Source organism: Seriola lalandi, unplaced genomic scaffold (assembly GCF_002814215.2).
Source record: "Seriola lalandi dorsalis isolate HSWRI2012SDOR001 ecotype SW California unplaced genomic scaffold, Sedor1 jcf7180002054893, whole genome shotgun sequence".
NCBI classification, from domain to species: domain Eukaryota; kingdom Metazoa; phylum Chordata; class Actinopteri; order Carangiformes; family Carangidae; genus Seriola; species Seriola lalandi.
Window position 1 is genome coordinate 2428398 of NW_019525445.1, and position 22535 is coordinate 2450932.

The following is a 22535-nucleotide window of genomic DNA, read 5'->3' on the forward strand; positions in this document are numbered from 1 at the left end:
ACATATATACACTCTCGACAGCACGCTTGTGTTGGCTAATCCAAATAGTGTAATTGAATGATAGATAGATAGATAGATAGATAGATAGATAGATAGATAGATAGATAGATAGATAGATAGATAGATACTTTAGCGCACTGTGAAGGTTTCTGACTATTAAACATTTTAAGCTACAAATAATCCGCCCATTCCCTCCGTTTTTGTGTCTCTCTTGTGTCCAAATTTTACGAAAGTATACGTCGTGAATTCTTGAGGCTTATTTGTTGGATTTTGATGCATGAGCACAAAAACCGAGAGTAGTTTTTATCTTTTTCAGTGCAGCTACAGTCGTCCTCCTCGTGACTTTTATGCACAGCAGTGATCAGATCGATGTGGATTCAGATCAGATAGGAGCTAACAGGATTTCAGGGGGATGTGAATGGCGAGGCAGCATGTGTTTTCGTGTGTGTATGAGTGTGTGTGTGCTCAAGATGGGGTAGTGGGTTTGTTTTTTGTGTGTGTGCGTGTGTGTGTGCAACTAGATCTCAGGTGAATACTCTCTGGTGTAGTGGATAATTCATGGCTACTCTGGGAAAAAGAACGCCCTCTCTCAGAGGCCTCAGTAGATAAACTGCACTTTTTCCTCCTCAGTAAGAAGGCAGAGCAAACCTGACATGAAGGAGAGTGTGTGTTTGCATGCATCCTGGGTGTTCCTGGATGAGTAATGGAAATTCATTTTGACCATTTGGAACAAGATTACAGCTGAACAACCTTTTCCCTGGAACAGATTACTCACTTCCATAGGAAACGGGGGGGGGGGGGGGGACACACACACACTAACCAATTTGAGGATCTGATAACTTAGGCCTCCCAGAGATCCTGTTTAAGTCAATTATTTATTACAAAGATGTTGCAATGCTGCAGAAGCACATTGCATTCTCAAAAGAGGAAAAAAAAAATTGGAGACTTTATCTTGTAATTATGACTTATAAATCTCATAAATACAATATAAGGCCTCCATCTTTCTACCGTCAGTTTCTCGCAGCTCTGTACTGAAAGTGAAAGTGAAATGAGCAGAATTCTCCATTAGAAAAAGCACTGAAACTGATGAGAAAATTCAAGCGAGGACTCACTGTGAAGAGAGAGTGAGTGGTGGTCATTAGCTAAAACGTCAACAGCAAAATAAGTTTTAATATCCATCACAACTCAGCACCAAATACTGCACGAGCTTTCCTTGCAACAGTCCTGCTATGTCCGAATAAAACCATTACGGATCGTCTATGTAACAATGGCTTATGTCTGAATGACGAAGAGACATGACTTTTAGATTTGAACTGTCCCTGATTAAAATGTCCTTAGTTTCTAACCAAAGGAAAGGTACAAGTGTCATCCCACACCGTACTTCCATTTCATTTTGTTGTATCTTCTCTGTCTCTCAGCTCCTGAGCTTTTTCAGACCTTTGAGGGGTCCCACCCTGGCTACTCCTTCTCTGTCGACTGGTGGTCGCTGGGCATCACAGCCTATGAGCTGCTAAGAGGACAGGTAACGTAGACACACACACACGCACACACGCACGCACGCACGCACGCAGAGGGAGAGAGAGAGAGAGAGAGAGAGAGAGCGAGAGAGAGTGAGAGAGAGAGAGAGGGAGTACTGTCACCATGTCCATCTCTACTCACTTCAGCATGGCCTGGCACACTTTACTGCAATGAATAATGCATATGACACCTACAAGACTGTGCTAGAAAAGTCCTGTCAGTAGCAAAGCAGACGTACAGCAAGTCCTCAGCCTCCGTAGAACAAAAGGAAGGGTGAAGCTATAATTGAATTTTACATTTAAGCTAGCCTTACTGGGGAAGATGTTGAAATGTTTAGTCACAGTGTGAGACGAATTGCTGCAGGAGAAAGGAAAAAAAAAAAAAAAAAAAAAAAACTGAATCTGAGTTATTTTGAGAGCCATATAATTGGAATTGATTTTTTAAGTATTATTTATTTAATTCTTTGCTGGTCCCATCTGGAGGAGTTTAATTCTGATGTCATGGAAATAAACGCAGGACATTATGTTTTTACTCGATCTCCTTACTCTATCAGGTCGAGCCTTAAGACTTTACAGCAGTCTGTTCAGTGTGGACTGAGAGCTGCAGCTGCAGAATTTTCCTCTCATATTTCAGGATGATGACTACACAAATTATAGTAACCTCTGTCTACACTGACAAGGACCCAGAACCGCTGAAACTGATCTGGAGCTGTCATGAAGTGTCCCCTGATATCACTTCAGCGCCATCCTTTCTCACCCGTCTCCATAAAGGTGTTGACAGTTTTGTTTTGTTTTTTTTAAATATCTCATCACTTCTCCATTATGCTTTCTAAAAAGCATTCAGAATTATAGCTTACTCTCACTGGAAAATAATAGGGACTTCTCTCATCCCTCACACCAGTGTCCTGTGATTTTAAACTTACAACCTTCGCTCATTTGGGAGAGGGTTGCTGAGCACAGCTTCATACCCAGAAATGACTTTCGGTGACATGCTGTAGACTTTAGCCTCATTTCTCTCTCTTTTTCCCTCACACTGCATTTTGTTGGAAGTTTCTCTGTAATTCCTCTCCTAGACTTGTTTTGACCACTCCCTCTGCTGATCACCCCTCACCTTCACCCAGACAATTCATCTTCACATCATCCCTCTCTCTCCTAAGGGTTTTCTTCCACATTTTTCTCTGACTGCCACATTTCAAGACTGTCTATAAAGCGTAAATCACTCTCAGGGCATTAAAGTCTGGCCTGTTGGATGTGCAGAATATTTTAGATGTTGGAAATGGGGAACCAGCTCACTACTTTCCAGCTCCAGGCACCTCTCGATCCCTGCTCAGCCTTTACTTCATCTTATCTCTCTCTTAAGCTCCGACCAATTCTCACATCATTCATTCTTCACTTTCAGACAGGGTCAGACTGGCCGTCAGGCATACCGGGGACAAATCCCGACGGGCCGCCGCATCGGTGGGCCAGTGGACCGTCAAAGAAATCCATAAAGTTTTTACCGGGCCCTGTCAGTCTCTTTACCGACCCTCCCTGTGTGCCTGTCATTCTAACCCCGCCCCCTGGGGCCGGTCACAGCGGATAAGTCCAGGGCTGAATTTCTTGCTATCAGTCCATTTAACTCCTCTCTCCCTAGGCGTGCTCTCCTGCTAGGTTTCCCCACTGGTTGCAGGTGCAGATCCAGGCAACTCAGCATCTCTCTTCAACTGCAAATCAATCACTGTCACTTGGTTTCTCTTCTAAATTACACGAAACTTCTCCAACCCCAGGGGAGGAACACCGAGACCACATCGTAAACTTACAAACAAATGCAAATATATTGTAATACATGAGCCAATTTCTCCCTTATCCACCATCCGACTTTGAACATCTGACTCCAGAGGAATATATCACTGGTTATCTGACACCTCGTATGTGCACAGTATCGGGCACATCTGCAGAATTGGAATATAATTGCCATCATGCATCTGAAAGAGACTGTAGTAAAACTGAATAATGCCAAGGTTTCCACCTGGGTTGCATGTCACTCGCATTTCTCTTTCATCTTCCCTGTTTCTCTTTACTCTGAAGCATCTGACAAAGCAGAAATAACATTAAAAGTGCCATTTATGCCTTTTCTCATCTATAAACAAACAATCCGGAAGAGGCAAAAGAAAGGATTGTTTCTCCAACCAGCACGATCCAGCTGTGTCATTCTCCAGCTCAGGTGAAAAGGAGTCTCCATCTGTCCTAGACGAAGCCCCGAGCGTGTACAGGGACTGATGTGAAGAACTCTCTACAGGTTTTCCCTCGTTTTCTGACCAACAGAAAGACCTCGCACTCCCTTATTTTACGTTTCCTGTGTCATTTGTCCTCATCGGTGCGGGGAATAGGTTCACGGAAGGTGAGAAGAGGAGCGCGCGAGAGAGAGAAAGAGAGACAGAGAGAGAAGGGAGAGTAGAGAGGGCCGACTGCGGAACAAACTTTAAGACACACACTTTATCAAAGAAAACTCCTCCAGGTAGTGCATGACTATGAATACAAGCTGTCTATAACATATCGTCTCCTCTTTCCTCTCTTCTCCACCCCTCCCGACCCCTCCCCTCCCCTCAGAGACCATACGTGATGAGATCCAGCACACCAGCTAATGAGATCCTTCAGACCTTCCACAAGGTCCACCCCAGCTACCCAGCAGCCTGGTCTTTGGAGATGAAGTCCCTTCTCAGAAAGGTAAATGAGCGGCACATGCCTAATGCAGAATGTAATGTAGGGGGCTGATGTATAGAGGGTATGCATTTTTGTCACTTTTTCATGTAACACTTTGTCCTATGGCTGGTCCTTGGCCTGAGTCTGACCCATGTATTTCCACATCTGGGCTGATTCCGGCTGTTATCCCCCAGTCTGGGCTGACACCAAGGATGATTTTCTGTGTGTGTGTGTCACAATTGGTCCGGAATTGGTCCAGAATTGGTCTGACAGTCATGCTGTATGTGGGCCGGATTTGGGCCGAAGAACCGAGCATATAACGAGCCAGAACAAACACAAATATGAGGCCCAAGAATTCGCCAACATAATTTTTGCTATCTGCCCTGCACCACCACTGAGCTGCAAAACAAAACCAACAAAATTTTGATAAAGTTGGAAATTTTGGTTTTATTGCTTCATTCAGAAAACTGTGTTCTTGGTTCACTGATGTTACACAATCCCCCAAAACTCATGTTGCTTCTCTTCTCTTTTTACTTTGGCACTAAAACCTTTGCCTGAATTGTTCCTGACTCTATAGGCAACCGATTGCACAACTACTCCGCTCCCATTTTTAGCAGTGTTTTAGATTTTTCCCCATGAGAATGCACAACAGCAGCTGCTGAATGTCACGTGTGCCACTCCTGATAAGTGAACGTGCCATCTTCAGAGTAGTGCGACATCAAATTCACTCCATCTAACACTTACTCTAACACTAAGGATTGGAAATGACTTGAGCTCTTGAGTGTATGCCAAACCTCTTTCAAATGTGGGTGGGTGAGAGTGTCACCTTGTGCAACCTGAATGTTGCTGGAATTAGGTCTACCACACCTCCAGAATGTAATGTAGTCATTTATTTAAACCTGCACTGGCCAGCTTCTCATATTGATAGCGCCTGGTGGCAAAACTGAATCAGTCTGACTGTCGAGCGATCCCGTTGTAAATACGTGATGGACAAGAGAAGCTAATATTTGTAAGTTTAGCATTTTTTGTTGATAGACCGCTTTCTACCTTGCACAAGTTTGGATTCTACCCCACGTATCTGAATTCTTAATTTCCTGTGGGAAGACAATTATCCATAACAGACGCCAGCAAATATGGTGCATGTACAAATTCATAATTAGGGGGTCAGTTTCGTTGTTGCAGCACTACTTTGTATACAAGCAGTTTATTTGTTCATAAAAGTCTTGCAGCGAGCAGCGTGGCTTTAGAATTATAATGATGGAGTTTTGAAAGACAGGGACTTGTATTGCTGGTGACCCGTAGTGTAACTGTTGCTCAGTAAATACATACGAAGTACAAAGTCAACATGACTTTACAAACTGTGCAAAAACACACAGCAGCACAATTAAGACTACTCGTGATTCCTAATCTGTACTTTAGATGTACGTTTTTCCCTTTAACGGGCAAAAAACTACCTAACCCATCTCAACACTCAATGCATAATTAATTATCAGAAGTCTATTCTTCTCACATCACAGTTAAACCACTTGCAAACAGATACACTGTTGCTGTAGCATTCGGGTTTTGTCTTGGCAGCGATCCACTGCAGTCAAACTGTTGCATTGCTTCGTGCTCAGACTCCTCGTACCTCATTGGCATTCCAGTCGCATGTGTAAGTGTGTGTGTGTGTGTGTGTGTGTGTGTGTGTGTGTGTGTGTGTGTGGGGTGTGGTGGGGTGGGGGGTGGAGTGTGTGTGTGTTTGAGAGATAGAGAGAGGAGAGAGAGATGTAAAGAAAGTGAGACTGTAAGAGAATTCCACGCTCAGTACAATTTTCGTTCGTCCTTCACACTTCACAACCTGCTGATTTTACCTCATCACCATTTTTGTATATGTATGTCATTTTCTTTCCCTCTCCCTCTGTCCCCTCCCTCTCGCTCTTTATCTCCCTCATCCCTCTCCTGTCCTGTCCTGTCCCTAATATCCTCCACCTCCAACCCCCTTTGTCCCTGTATCCTCATTCTCAGACACATCCTTTAGGGCAGACATGTGCTCGTGTCTCAGTGGGACTCTGTCTATAACTTTTGAGCCATGCCTCCCCATGGACAGTTGTTTTATTCTAAATCCTTCTGTCTCCTTCAGTTGCTGTGCATAGATGTCCAGAAGCGTATTTCCTGTCTTGCGGAGCTACAGGATCTGGACTACATGTCAGACGTCAACTGGGACGCTGTTCTCAGCAAACAGCTTCCTCCAGGCTTTATTCCCAACGTGAGTATCAGAAATAAACTCAGCACTGCTTCAGTATGCTACCCAACAAAATGCTCACATCTGAATAGGATAGAATAGAATATTTTTTTCGTCCTGCTGTATTATGTTGCTAATCAACTCGATCACACTTTCTCCAATCCACCCTCTGTTTCCCTAAAAAAAAAAAAAGGCAATCTGTGGATTCCTTAATCCGAAATACCTTACAGCTCTTACAGTATAATAGTAATAGCATGATTTTGCTTTTTTAAAACAATGCCATCTATCCCTGAAAACCCTCCTCCCTTCTGCCGTGTCCCCATACCTATCCAAATAGCAATAATTCCCCCAAAGGGACAAAGACATAGGGAAAGAAGAAGTTGCCAGAAAGACACAATCTTCATCTTTTCTTGTAAAGCTTTAGACACTGCCCCCTGCTGGGCTGAACTGGATCTCCCACTGAGTGTGAAGATACCCAGACAGAATGGACAGAATGCAGAATAAGGCAAAGCAACTCACATGTGCATTACTCTTGGGTACAGACAACAGCAGAGAAAGTCTGCAGGTCAACAGGTGGGCTCTTAGTCATTATAACAGGTTGGAGATAGTGCCCGCATGTAATAACATCATTAGGCTTCCTGCCTCCAGCCTGCTTGGCAGGCACGCCGTTATGCTGCGCTCTCTCTGTAGTGTCAGGTTCTTAAAGAAGCTGCACTGATTTACTGTACCCAGTTTCAAAGCTGGTAACTGTACAGTAGAAAATCACACAAGGTCTGAATGACAGCCTGCAGAGCCAGTCTGTTAGCTTTTATGTGTATGCGATAGATTGATTCAAGTACAGTGATGACAGATATCGACAAATAAAATGATGGCTGTATCGTTGGTCATTCAGACCGACGCAATGATCAAGTAATACAAAAATCATCCTGTATTGTTTTAGTGAAGCAGCAAGGTGACAGTAACTGTCAGTGCTTAGTGCAATGGCTGAATAAATGCAGAATAATGACCGTTGCAAGTGAATAGATGACTAAATTACTTTATCTAATTCCAGTAAAAGTCTGTAGTGACTGCAGAGCAGCGGGTATCCCAAGTGGCCAGGCTGGCACAGCAGAGGAAAAACAGAGGATCGATGGGGAATTGACAGCGTCTCTCTATCTAATTATAGGCTCCTCCTCTGTCTTTAGTCCCTTCCAGAACATTAATGTTTGAACATGAAGGGAGAACTCAGCCCTTATGTTTTGTTTTCTAACTCTCCCGCATTTTCTGCTTTGTCTTTATTGGCTTGCCGCCATTCGAGCTTTCATCTTTTATGTAAAAGTGTGCATCGCATCATTCTGTATTCTATCACATTTTAACATAATGTGTTGTAGAAGACACCAAATTTAATCATTCCATATTATTTGATGTGAAGCACATGTCAGACGTTTTGTGGTGAGAGATTCTTAAGTTTTCCTCCTCTTGTTTTTACCAAGTATTATTTTCAACATTTACACAGAAACATGAATCAGCAAATGTATAACCAGCACCAAAACACAAAAGTAACCGACACCAAGTTAACGAAAGTGTATTTTTTTTGTTGTTGTGTGCGTCTCTATAGCGGCGGAGGCTAAACTGTGACCCTACATTTGAGCTGGAGGAAATGATCCTGGAGTCCAAACCGCTTCACAAGAAGAAGAAAAGGCTCGCTAGAAAGACCAGGGACCAGGGATCTGATGGGTCCCCACAGGTAAGGATTTCAATTACAAACACTGAACACAGTAATTACACATTACATTAAAAGGATAGAAAGGGTTTGTTCCAAAATGAGACACTTACCACTTGAAAGCAGCAGCAAGAAATACTGGTCAAGAAACAGAGTAGGTTTAATTTTTTTTATCATTTTTATCAAATTACCTTTTTTAACAACCAGTGTTCCTCAAAAAAGAAGGTTTAAATAAAAAATTTCAGTCAATTTTAGGTTGATTCATCCTGTTCTTAGCAGATCAAACTCTTATGAAGGTGTCTTTCCCTCTCAGCGCTCATCATTATTCATTAAAGAAAGCTGACTGCTGGTTTCATTTGGCCCAGTTACAGGTGATAACTTGCTCCTTAGTTTGTCTTTTAAATGCGTCTGGAGTGCCATTAAGAACATCAAGGACACATTTCAGAGCTCTGTCCTCCCTCACCTTCATCAGAATAAATTTGCCGCCTGCACGCTGTGCGTATGGGAAAAGGTAAAGAATGCAATCACCTAGCTCTTTTTTTAAATTTTATTTCCACTCTCTCACTCCGTCCACATAAATCTAAAGCTGTTGTCCTCTGGGTGTTTATACAAAAGAGCGAGGAAAACACATAAAGGTTAATTAGATCACCCGGTCAACTGAGACGTGGGAGGAACACACGCATATAAACACATTAAACACTCATAAAAACTATGATGGCAAAAGCCGTCAGGCAGCTTCGGCCAACAGCAGTGGTTTTATTTTTGGTGTAGTGCAGTGGTTAGAGCGGATCAGTGACATCGCCTTTATTTCAAGGCTAACTGTAACTTTAAAGACCTCAAGTCATTCGTGTTTACTTGCATCTTAAGTCCAAATCGGACCCAGAGTGTTGAAAATCTTTGAGGACGAGATAGGTCAAGTTAACAAGCTCTAAAGCAAGGCCTTCTTCTAAGGATAAATGCAAAACTGTTTTTTTTTTTTGTTTTTTTTAAAAGAAAATATTTTGGTGTTAAAACTTAGTTTCAGTATTTCTGAAATTTAAAAAGAAAAATATTGTGCAAACATGTTTTCCATAAACACATAGGTCTTTGGTCGGCTACTCGTTTGATTTGATATTAAAATCTGAACTTTAAATTGTAATTTGTCACAACCAGTTGCTGCCATATATACTGTTTGACTGGTTATTCAACACTCCTCTCCCGAAATGACTCCTAGATTCTAATGAGAGAGATTCTAAAGGGACCTGCTAGGACATCCCTTTGTCACACAGTGCTTAAGAAATCCGATGCTACATCTGACCCTAGAGGTTACAGAACTAGTACAACGAGGTGCGGCACTTCCCGTCTTGAGTCACTCTCCATCATCAGTGCATAAGAGATACAGTAAATTGCAGAATCCCCATTCATACATTAAAGACTGAAGCCAGTTTTCAACAATAAAACACTTTCCTGACAGTTTCCTGCCACTAGAGAGACTGTAGTAATGCAACTTTAAAAACGCGTATCCAGGCCTGTTTATCACAGGAAATGTATTTACAGTAGAAGAGTCAATTGATCAGTACAACAGGGAAGTGCCACACTGAATTCTAGGCATCTGTCCAATTTCGAATCTTTAGATTTTTCCACTGAGACAGTAAAAGTTCACGGTCTAACTGGAATTAAATGGGTCGTGATTTTAATTTGGGTACTTTCGTCAGCAAAAGCGCAGTACTGTGTGTTGGGTCTTGGCTGCTATCCTAAAATATTGCGCGACACCACTGCAACACGTGCATTTACAACCAATGGCATTGCAAAGTCAGTGAGTTTGGCCCTCCCCTCACTCTTTGGCACTAACCATAACAGCTTGTGTGACTCCTTTCTAATAGAAGTGCAGCAATTTGTTTGGTCTGGACTCTAGAGCACATATCTTGCCAGCTTGCAATAAGAAATCAGAGCTGGCCCATTGCGCACCATGTTTTATAAAAGCTGACAACTGCTTGTGGAGGCCTGTCTATGTGTTGTATATATCAGTTATATCTCACTTTGCAGCCAGACAACATTCATCATCCCCGGTTCCATGTAGACAAAAGTGAACGTCTCCCATTCCAATAAAATAAAGATAGCAGCCTTTCAGGGAAACATTTGTTATGTTTATGGAGACGGGTGAAGTAACAGTGTATGGTCAGACTGAGGGGAAACTAACAGTCAATGTCAGTGAAACGTTGTTGTTTTTTTTACTCTTGTACCTTGCATTTCCTGATTAAATCACCTTATTTGTTCTTGTAACATTTAGCCAACATGTGATTAATGCAGCTTGACCAAAATGCAGTTTTTATGCGGATCAATGAGTTTATTAGTGGTAAATATAGTAGTGATTAACATTTGTTGAAGAGATCAAAGGCAGAAGATTACAGAAAGAAATTTAGAGTTTAACTCCCTCTTCAGTGCACTGCTGAGGCAATAGTCCTCCACTTTTAAATTACTTGCCAAATACCTCAGAGTCACTTTTGATAAACAACGTTTGTTCAGAAAACTATCTTTGTAAGGAATTGTTTTCAAAATTGAAGTCATTCACACCCACCTGCAAAACTACCCATCACATTTTCAGATTGATGTATTCTGTAATTATGTCTTGCATTTATCTCGCATTGTTTATAGCTTCTTCAAAACACTGTGGCTAAACTCTTCCTCTTATGGCAACTTAACATTAGCTCCTGGCTTGTTACAGAATTGACCTCAATGTCCTTGAATTCTGTTACATACTGGCTTGTGGGTTAACATTTGACTTAACTGTGGACAAGCTGTGGGGGGGGGATCTTAGTGGAAATGTCTGGTTAACAACAGTAAATGTTCTCCTGCTAATCAGCTAAATACCTCTCCTTCACTTCGGGATCGTTAAGGCAAATATATACGGTAAAATATGATACTGAAACGTTTCACCTTTTCTCAAAACTGATTTGTTAAAGCTGTTATCTATTATTCATTTCAAGTGGTCATATTTTGCAGCGTGTGCTGGTCTGATAAATATTAGTCTGTGTTGGTGCAATGCTTTATGATATCCTTTTACAAAAGGACCTGTGGGGCCACTTGAGATGGATGAATGTGAGACAGAGACGAAGAAAGAAAGCGAATGCTTGATGCTGTGTATGTTTGATGCTGTGTATGTGTGCGTCTGTGAGAGAGAGAGAGAGAGAGAGAGAGAGAGAGAGAGAGAGAGATGCTCTAAACAGCATTTCTGAAGCATAGCAGATCAATATTGAATGAAGAAAGCTGTCCCAGCCTGCTTCTTACTCATTACCCTGAGGCTACTCTGTATTCTTTTTGCATATTTCTCTTCTCCCCTCATTTTCTTCTCCAACCTTCTGTCACCTCCCTTGTCCTCGGACTCCTTCTTGCCATCTACATGTCGCGTCCCCTTCCTCATCTATTTTCCTAGCTCCCTTATTTATCTCTCTCAGCCTCTGCCTCCCTGTCGCTGCAGCGCTCATAATGTAGCATGGAATTAGCTCAATTAAATCACTGATAATATACAGCAGAAAATTGGACTCGTGCTGTGAGAACAAAATAAATTGTCATGCCCCCATCACACACACACGCGCACACACAACTCTCTTAATCAAAGATGTCATAAAGATGTCATTCAAGTTTATTATTTACTGCATGTATGAAATACGTCTACACCTGTCTTGCATTAATAAGAACAACAGAGCAGGGAAACAAAGGCTTATTGTGCATGTGCTTGTGTGTCTGTATAAATGTCATTGTCCAGTATAGCCATCTTAATGACTCTACTGTAATAATTTTAACACAGGAGAGTGTAGACAATGGAGAAGATTTAGATATTGTGACACAGTATTTGTGCTTATTTAGTCTAGAGTTAGTGTTAGCATAAATACTTGATGGTATTTACTAATAATACTAATGGTATTTAGAACTGAATTTCAGAACAGTTTAGAGCAGTTATGGTAGTCATAGCTACTGGAGTGTTGCTCAACACTTTCTCTGCACCCCAAATAATTATCGCTGTACAGTAAGTGATGAATGTGCAACTGAGCAGCTGTTTGCTAAGTTTGCCATATCAGCTTAAAAGGCGACCGATATGTCAATTTTATGTTCACAGCTCCATTCCACTGCCCCTGCACTCAGTCGTTGCAGATTTAAGATTACTAAACGATGTACTAAAATCACGTGATAATGAATGTAAAAGAAAAGGTTTTTCAGCACCATGGAAAGAGACACAAAGAAACTGGGTTTAAATGTTTTGGTTCTATGCTAAGGAAAGCAAACAGTTTTTCTTTCACGCCATGTAGTGTCATTAAGTGATCCACAGAGGATGAGATAAACAAATAAATAAATAAATATAATTTTTATGTTGATTCTTGTTTTTACAAAGCAATGCCCAAAGTGAGGTGAAACATTATACCTTTAAGTATGATACATTTGTAGAAGAGGGTTTTAGCATTCTTCCTATCCTTTCCAATAATTCCCTACGAGAAAGATTTAAATTTGATGAAAATGTATGTGTGCTTGCTACTAAGCAAACGGAAGCTGCATAAGAGTATTGTAAAATCACTTAATTAGTATTAGCGTCAGGCAAATCATTGGGCTACTGGCAGAGATAGAGAGCTGTATATGTATCTGGGGATACGGCTTCATGCCACTAATTAAAAGTGAGGACTGAGTCTTCGGTTTAGTTCTGAATACAAGAATATTATCAGAAGCAGTCAAACAGTTGCAGCTAAAAAAAAAAGTAGAACTTGATCTGCATAGTTTTTCACACTTAATGACAAGCTCAGCCTAAAATAAAATGTGTCTGGACTATTCAAATGCATAACCATTTTTCATATATCAAATTGTATGTATGTATATATACATATATATATACACACACACATACATACATATACAATTTTTCACATATCATGAACAATATACACCAGATGGTGTATGGGAAATGGGAAAACATACAATTGATATCATAATTTCTAAAAATAGTTGATCTAGAAGGGATAGTATTCTTTTTTGGGAGATGTGTAATATTTTAATGAGAACCCATGCTCTCTCATTTCCACAATATTTTGCCAATGCCTTGTGCTTTTTGTCCAGTGTTCTTAAGATATCATTCAGGGATTCTCTAAATTATTAGGGTATTATTTATTTTATCATAGACTGTTTAAATGTCACATAATTCCCGTTTCAACTACTGTACATATTAGCAGTCACATTAAAAACAAAACAGCCCGATCTTCAGACAGAAACACAGTATAGCCCAGACAATGACGTTGAGAAATGTCCCTGATGGGCTCGTATCCAGCAGAGCACTCCCTGTTGGTTCGTCTCATTAAATGAAAAGTTTAATCCATCAGTTGGAGCAATTAACTTCTGAACTGTCTTTTTAAAAGCATCTAATAAAGAGAGGGAGGGGCGTAGAAAGGAACAAGTGGTGAACTGTCTACAGTTTAAGTAATGTTACTGTTCTCTCTACAAGGCCAGAATGCCAAGCTTCTTCCCATATTTCCATCCATCCATCCATCCTTCCCAACAACATTAAAAGGATCTCCATTTGACCACCAATGATCAGCACAGAGCATAGCAAGGAGATGCAAAACACAGACGGATTCAGTGAGAATAGAAACCCTCACAAAGTTAGAACTAGAGAAAGAGAAAAACATAGAAATAGATAGATAGAAAATTTTTTCCCCAAGTCTCCATTTGGGGATGTCAGTTCAGGAAGCTTGCTGTAAAGTCCCACTGCGCCCTATTCAAGTATACAATATCAGTGCTAAGTGAGCGTACAAAACTTTGGCAAAGTGCAGTGATAAAAGTATGTGACATTACTGTGGATATCTGCTTGAATATGAATTAATTCAGAGTCTATGTGTCATGACTAAACAACTTTGCCAAGAGAGCAAAGTGACATTTAGACAGGTTTATAATTTATTTACACTTATCCACTTCAGGTGGTTTGAGATACCTTTTAGCAAGATGTATGCTTTTTACAAATAGGGGAGCTACTCCTCTCAAGTGTAATTAACTACTTGGAAGATGATAGAACTGATGTATTGCTTTTTAGTCAATCCATGCCAGTTATCCATAGTTGTTAGAATAGCTAAACTGCTATTGTTTTTGTTAGTTACACAACACCTTCAGGTGCACTGTACCACCCATAGGATTGGAGAAAGGTCTACGCTGACTCGAACGTAGCTTGAGGAAACCAAGCCTGATGCAAACAGATTGATGAACTGGCTGATGGAGATGCAAATTTGTGACTGAATGTAAATTAAAGTGTTTTAAATCGCATCTGATTTTATCCAGATGGGGGGGGGGGGCACTTGAAATGACAAATGTTTTTTATTGTCAAGCTCTGTCATACCGTCAGAGCCAAAAATATGTCATTATGACTGCATCGGAGAGACGCTACTTCATACATTGCATCTCATCCGTCTTATCGCTTCTTTTTTTTTTGTATCACATCTTTCTCCGTGGTTTGACAAATGACGTACAGTTTTCCTCCTCTGTCTCTGTCTGCCTGTTTGTTTCTTTGTCCTTTCTGCAGTCTGCATCACCCACACACACAAGCACACCCCGTTCTGTTTGGCGGTTATATAGTTAAATTCCTGCCTGTGTTCATGCGAATGTTTCCGTGATACTTGTGATACTCCTCTGCCATAAACCCATCACAGCTAAACATACATACATTTTTTCACTTTCAACTGACATATGTGCCAATCACAGACCCGCTTCTTATTTCTTTCCCCCTCTCCCCCCTCTCTCTTGCATGCATGCAAAATTATTACAAAACGTACACTCTACGCCTTGTGTTGTTTTCGTTAACCTTTCAAATGTACATACACAACTCCCTCTCCTCTCTTTTTATTCCTCTATGTTCCTGCCCTATTTTAATTGTCGTTTTCAGTCTGCCCCCCCCCCCCGCTGTGACAGCACCTGTACAGAGCCTCTCTTTTGGGGGTGTGCGACTGACATCTCTGCCATTTCCTGAAGAGGCTTCCTAGAGCCCGAGCTTGGAGTTTTGAGGGGCTGATCTGACTGCTGCAGTTTGTGGGAAAGCAGCTTATATGTGCATATTTGACTGTGGATGTCCGGATGTTGCCTGCCTTTAGGTGCCCCAACCTTATTAGGTTGAGGACACGCTCTCAAGTGGGGAAATTTTGAAGGTCCCAAGTTGCAAGTTTTGGCTGGAGGCTTAGGGTTAATATTGGACTTTGAATTACATTTAGGTTAGGGTTAGTTGCACACATGTGGTAGTGATATTGGTAAGACTTACTGTTGACAACAGTTCTCCTATTACACCATCTGCACAAGCAATTGAAAAAACACTGCTGTATTTGTTCATTTTGTACCTGTTGTGTTCTTGTGTCTCTGCTACTTTGTCCCTGTCACTCACACACACACGCACACACACACACACACACACACACACACACACACACACACACACACAGTGCTGTGTTATAATGATGTATCTCTATGATCTCTCTCCTCACTGTCTCCTTGGGAGAGTGAGAAAGCACCTGTCTACTTGTCTTGGCACCACAGCAGTGTGAGGACAGCATGGCATGACAGAGCCGGATGTTCTCACATGATTAAGTGGGCCAAATATGTATGAGAACATGGCACAGGTGGAGACATGAGGGCATAAAAGTCCTCTAAAGCTAGGTCAAATTCCTCTTTGGGCATCTTATTAAAGGAGGGGAATCTGATGAGAGGGAAGTCATGTGAACAGTTGCTGATGTTGTTCTGTGTTTGTCTCTCCTCCAGAATGGTCAGTTGCAGCAGCGACTGGATAATGTCCAGAGAGACTTCATCGTCTTCAACAGAGAAAAGTAAGGAACCTCCACTACCTGCCATTCCCTACAATACCGTGCATCTTTCTGTGAAAATAACGGGCATGGAAGAAACATGGCAACTGTCATTGTTGTGGAACTAACGATGCCTCCTCTTCAAATCTAATGAAGTCCTCTTTCAATATTTTATGTTCTTTCCTTGCACGGTCTTTAATGAATCCCCTGTTTGGTTGACCGTATGCAGGGTATGGTTAATAAAATGTTCTGTAGTTTGTCGACTAACAGTTTTCTTTGCTGGCTGGAGAAAGCATGTAGGATGGTGTGAATGGAAAGTAATGTGGCTATTTGTGGCAGAAGGTCTGGTCCATATACAGTATGTGGGTGTGTGATTAAGGCAGAAACACAGCAACTGGAAAAGAAGAGTGTCCCCCATGTTGACTATATTATGTAGAATGTAGAATTATGGTGATGACGTTTCTGGAAGTAAATCCAAAACTGAATAAATTTAAGTCAAGGAAAAATATTCACCACTGATTTGCATAAGTAAATGTTAAAACAAATGGAGATCTTTACTCATGTGAGTGGAAGCCAAGACTAATAGAAATATATAATAAGACTAGAATAGAGTATAATTCATAAGATATTTCATAAGAACAGAAAATAATGCTTCCACAGTCAAGTCAAAGTCCAAATAAAAGTTAAGTAAACACGAAGCAGTATTTGTTTGAAGAGGGAATACATCAACCTAAGAACGTAAAATGTCTTTTTATGAGAAGTTTAAAATCAGTCAGCCAATTCTTTTATAAAGAACTATAAAGTATGGCTCAGGCATACACAGCAGGACAACTGGTAGGGTAAGCTGGCAGTAAAATCAGACTGTTTTGGCCATCGCAAGGCTATGGGAAAGGTAAAATGATAAGATGTCTAACATTAGCAGTTATCATTGACCATCACAGGTCAAATGATAAAATGATAATAAGACCAGTTGCCAACTTTGACTCTTACATGACAAAAATGTGATCTTGAAAAGAACATTATTTGATTTTGACTTCTTGTCTGTTTTCTTATGGAACCGATTTGTTATGCTCTCTTTAAGGATTTGCATCTGTTCAATATTAACAACAAGACGTTCTTCACTCAACAGGTCCAGGAAAGCAGTAGTGGACTCGGAGTCTTCTGAGCTGTCCACGAGCGAGAAGAACAAGGCAATAGAGGACGGACAGAACAACAATGTTGAGCCGGCTGCCTACTTACCAGGATAGGTCTTATGACCCGAGATTCCTACTTATTCCCTTATCACTTGCACCTGCCCACAGCTTGTAGATCAGCAATTTACACCTAGACACCTATTGTTCTATCAGCACAGGCACTCAGAACTGGTCTTCAGTGTTCCTGCACCACTATTTCATCTAAACAAATACAAATGCAGCACTGTATGCACCTGTGCATTACTGTTCAGCAAACAAATTTAATTAAATTTAAAAAATTTAAAAAAAAAAACACATTATCAAAAGCTCCAGAACTGCAGGAGTGAAATGGACTCCTGGTGCAGCAGCCATGCCAGAGCCAGGCTTTTATGCTTTCTTGTCACCAAAAACAATGACTCTCTGCAGAGTGTCACCCATGCCATGCTCCCTTACATCACTCTGGTGCTCTAAGGTCTGCTCAACCTCTACTCTGGGCAGTGTGCTGAAGTGAAAAGGAGGTCACTTCCCTGCCAAAAAAAAGAAAAAGAAAAGGAGACCATGCCACACCTGCTCAGCTAGCAAATAAGTGTCTGATGTGGTCAACTGTGGCTGAAAGCTGTTTGTGATGCTGCTGTCTTGAGCGGAACAAGGCATTTTTTCTGGTTAATTACAGATATTTAAATGAAACAATGGTTCTCCAGTGCTACACTCTATATAATGGCACAAGGAGTTGGTTTGGCAACGTACTGTACACTGGAAAACAAGCACTTGGGTGGACGGCTTCGTTTCATGCGATTTACATGACTTGAGAGTCGAGCATGACACTAAGAGTACAAAACATTCAAACGGAGAGGTTATTAAAAGGTAAAACGAGGCCTTTTGTTTTTACCACAGCAACCACAGATTCCTCTAAGATAGAAATTCAAGAGCTGAACTGTAGGCTTGAGCACGAATGGCTCACTTTATCATAGCAGCAGATACATGGTTGCAATGGTCATTATGCTAAGCTTTGCTAGTCAAGCTAACAAAGATGGTAGGACTGCAACATCTGGTACAATGAACCAGCTTTATCAGCTGCAGATATAGGCAAAACACGATCGAAGATTTCTTTACTTCTCTATGCTTTAACTTACTATTGAGCCAATACAGAATTTTGAAATGCAGTTAACAAACAATGGTTTTAAAATTAAGCTTGAAGGTCTATTCCTGACCTTAAAAGTTTATATGGGGCTGCTTCGGTCAGGCCATCAGACGTGGCTTAAAGCTTCGACCAAACCACTGATGAAAGGTTTTCGTCAAACTGGTTTTAAAAATCCCTTAAAACGGTGACCATTTGGACTAACCTTTGCCTCAATCTGCAAATGACCAGCTGGGTCTTCAATTACAGCTATGAATACATAGAAAAGATAGCTGGTAGATGTTATATGTTCTGCACTGAATCCTGCTTTGCACATGCTTCTTCATCAACTGTAGCATTTATGCACAGAGAGACAAACAAAAAAAAAATCTTAAACTGTGAGTGAACACTTATTCCCTTAGGGATGGTTTTATAGACAAGGATTAAGCTGAGTCCTAGATAAGATTCATCTTTCAGTTACTGTCTGCATTAAAATTTGTTTTTGTCACGTAATATTTTTAAATGTCCTTCCTCTCTTTTTTGTTGTACAATCACATCTGTGCCACCAGATAAGTCTGTAAATTTGTTTTGCAATTAATTGCTCCCACAGAAGAATAAGGCATTTGCAGTCTGCTTCTGCAACAACAGTCATGTGCAGATGGTATTCAAGAGTAATCTGAAATTCAGCACCAGCTGGATAACACAGCGGGGGGGAGGGGAATTAAATCTCAATATTGATTTTCACAATTTTTCAAACTCATGGTTATTAACAAGAAAACACTGAAGGAAACAAATAAATACCAGGCAAGGCAACACCCCTCATTCATACTGTGAGATTTACTGGGACTTGGGTAAAACCACGTCAAAGGAGCCACACCTGCCTCTGACGCTGGCAGAGGGATGCCTTATACCGTAGATATGGCACACGCGTACGTGGAGGTAGTAAAAACCTGCGCTTTTTTCACAAACAGTAAGTAAATGTGATTTCTACTAATGCCTAGTCATTCTATATTGACCTTGATCTTATCTCTCTGCAATATGACTCAATCCTTTCAAGTCTATTAATACCTGTAATTATATTTAAAACATTTTCAATTCAAAACTGTTGGCACTTTTCTATTGGAAATTGGTACAATGTTTTGACTTACCTTTGTGTTGTTGTTGTTGATGTTGTTGATGTCGTCACTGATGTAATTTTACAGCTCCAAAGGTGGTTTCCTGTATAAGTTGTAAGATAAAGTGGGAAAGTTAGATAGGTGGATTAATCATAGATAAACCCAGAGTCAATAATATTTGTGAATAATTATCATAATTTGTTCATAGGAGCACCACATTGGTTGAGTATTGTTGCATCAATTTGACTGGTAATCATCTGATGTGGCAGATTTGATCCTTCCAAAAAGTGAAGGTATTAAATAATCATTGACAAATAGTATTTGACCCAGGTAATAAAATTGTTCAACAAAACGTCTACCTAAAAAAATTATTTAGTCTGGGAATAGAATTGTTCAACACTTGTGAATTTCATCCCTGTTTTGTTGTCCTTCAGTTGTCACTGTGTGTTTATTGTATTCAAATGTGATGGAGTTGCAAACTATTAAGGTGTGCCTTAAATAATGACTTTCTTTTTCTGAACCAACCTGACTGCCTCGTGCTTTATTTCACTTGTCGTTCTGAATGACCATATTTAATTGAATAAGAATTAAGAGCAGACAGAATGGGGCAAAGGATAGCACTGGTAATAAGCTTCTTATCAATATCAATAATAGTGAAAGGATATTAAAAAGGGGAAGATTGTTAGTCATACCAGAAGGTGTTTTTTTTTACCTTTAATTAGACTTGGATATGAGATATGTACTATATGTGTGTAGATGTTGATTGCTCTCCGCTATCCTAAATACAATGCTGCCCCCTAGTGTTGAGTGAATAGAATTACAGTTAGTGACCCTGCAAAGGGTGGTGATATGAATACCTATGGTTAACATGCAAAAATATAATCAGCCAAAAGGACAAGCATTGAACACATTTTAAATATGACTCGAGGAGAAGCAGAAAGAAAAAGCACTCCTGATCCTCGACTCCAGTGGCCACTGTTTATGGTCACATGAACTGGATCTAAGTTGGTATAGTGTTAGCACACTCTCTTTACTCTCCCTGATAAAGCATCCTCAGCACCAGAATGCGTCATATGCTTTCCTTATTCTCTCTCTCACCCACACACATCCACAGTTTAGAGATTTGAGTCCAGCACTTCCCGAGGTCATCTAGAAGGCAGAGTCCCTTCTCTCCTTCATAGCGGGCTAAGCTGAAGCAGCACTTTTCCACATTAATGGCTGATCTGAGGGGGATTTTCAGCTGGTAAATGCACCCCCCCAATCTGTCTGATATCATTCAAGATAAAAGCAACCAATCTTCGTATATCACATAAATGTTCAAAATACTTTCTGTTATGTAATTGCTGTTCACGCGCACACGAAAGTAGAATTGTTCTTATGTAAGAAAGGAAAGGACTGAATACTAACAACTACTGTTCATCCTTTCCAGAAATATTTTCTCATTACAGTCAGAGATACTTTTCCATTTTCTAAGTTACAACACTAACATGCAACCAACTCACACCTCCTGTTTAGACTAAGTTTGCTGACTCATCACTTTGTCCAAAACCTAGTCTGCACTTTACGATCGTCATTTCAGCCATTCGACGTGATTACTGTGATGTCATGAGACATTTACTCACCATTAAACGACGCATATGGGACCTCGCAGCGGTTTTACTGCTGGACCTCACAGTGAGGTTGAGTGTGTGTAATAAGAAACACAATGCGGCTGAGTGGATGCTTTAATCAGCTTATGTTAGAGTTTTTCAGCAGGACATCCTGAATTTTGGAAACTGATTTTTTTTGGTTACTTCATTTTTTTTTCAAAACAACCTCACAATGAGAGTGTCATGAGTGTGTCCTTCTGTTAAATTATGTTCATAGCAAGTGGTGCTCATAGCACGATGCCAAGCTTAAAATAAACACTCCTAGGTTATCAGCAACAGGTTTAACATATAGGCCAGGTCATTGTGGACCAATTGGACAGAGTTTGACAAGCCAAATAAAACAATCTAAGATTTATTGTCATTTAAATGAAGGAAAAGTAAGAAATGTGACTTACCTTCGTGAACTGATGGAGTTTTGATGTTTGTCAAATGGCCATACAGTAAGTTCATTGTAGTAAGTAATGTCTTTTCAATGTTTTCTTCTTGACAAGTTTACATAAACATCTATGTTTATGTAAACTTACTGTACTTTTACCCTTACAGTAAGCTGTAGCTGCTTCACAATAAAAGCCCCACAGAGAACGGTAGGAGTCTTATTGTTAAGCAGCAACAGGAAATGTTATATTTGCATTAACAAAAATATTGAGATTTGTTTGGGGTTAAAAATATATAAATTCAATCCAATTACAACTGGTAGATCTACTGCAATTAAATAGACCTTCTTGGACAGATGCTGTTTAAACTGTAGCTAAAACGAGACAATGTACAACTCTGTAGTTATTCAACAGTAATGAAAAGTTTCATAGTGGCCTGCATGTTGTTGTCAACTATAAACAATAAATGTCGACATACGAATGAAAGTTACCTTCAAGTGGAACTCCTCAATTGCTGTGAATCCCGTTAGCAGGTGTGTGCTAATGCTAGTGGTGCTAGCATGTTGCCATACTCTTGACACTGGCAACTTTTTCAAGACGGTTATTCACTATGCTAAAAGCAACTAGAGTGCGGTAAGTGAGGTGTTCGCTACATATGCCATATTTGTCTTGTCAACTATCAGTGAATCACTTTCATAGTGATGAAAACTAAACAAGACTATGGCTGGACCGTGTGTGACTGTTAGCATGGTGCGATTTGTGAAAAATGACTCACGGGAGCAAAATGCAACAAGGCTTTGTGCTAAAATACCAATTGTATACATCAAACTGAGGGACTTAGTGATAAAGACCTGACTTTAACAAGGGTCTGTTACTTTCAGCGATTGAGGTAAAGGCCCGGGTCACTATTTGAGGAAATGCGGTAGTGGAACACGCCCCCCGATGACGTAATAGAAACCGTTCACTGCAAAAATGACAAAATTATTAAGTTATTAAGGCTATTAAGAGGATTTATGGACTTTACTTGCGAATGACACCAGAGATAATTGAATTCTCGGAAGGTGTATGTCCCATTGAATCTTAAAATATATTCTTCATGTCTATGTGCTCAGATTTGTCTTAGTTATGACTCCAAATTGCAGCAACTGGATGCAGGCTACCTTGATCACCTCCATGAGCTGTGCTGTCAC

General features: G+C 40.4%; 1 protein-coding gene across 1 annotated transcript in view; it reads left to right on the forward strand.

Annotated features, from left to right (window-relative positions):
* stk32a (serine/threonine kinase 32A) overlaps window positions 1-19846 on the forward strand; it is a 63205-nt gene extending 43359 nt beyond the window's left edge. The window contains exons 8-13 of the mRNA XM_023429348.2: window positions 1419-1522; window positions 4107-4223; window positions 6319-6444; window positions 8018-8146; window positions 15878-15942; window positions 17048-19846. Of these exons, the coding sequence (XP_023285116.1) occupies window positions 1419-1522; window positions 4107-4223; window positions 6319-6444; window positions 8018-8146; window positions 15878-15942; window positions 17048-17165 (659 nt within the window). The 3' untranslated portion in view covers window positions 17166-19846. The remainder of the gene's footprint in view (window positions 1-1418; window positions 1523-4106; window positions 4224-6318; window positions 6445-8017; window positions 8147-15877; window positions 15943-17047) is intronic.
* Window positions 19847-22535: the final 2689 nt, after the last annotated feature.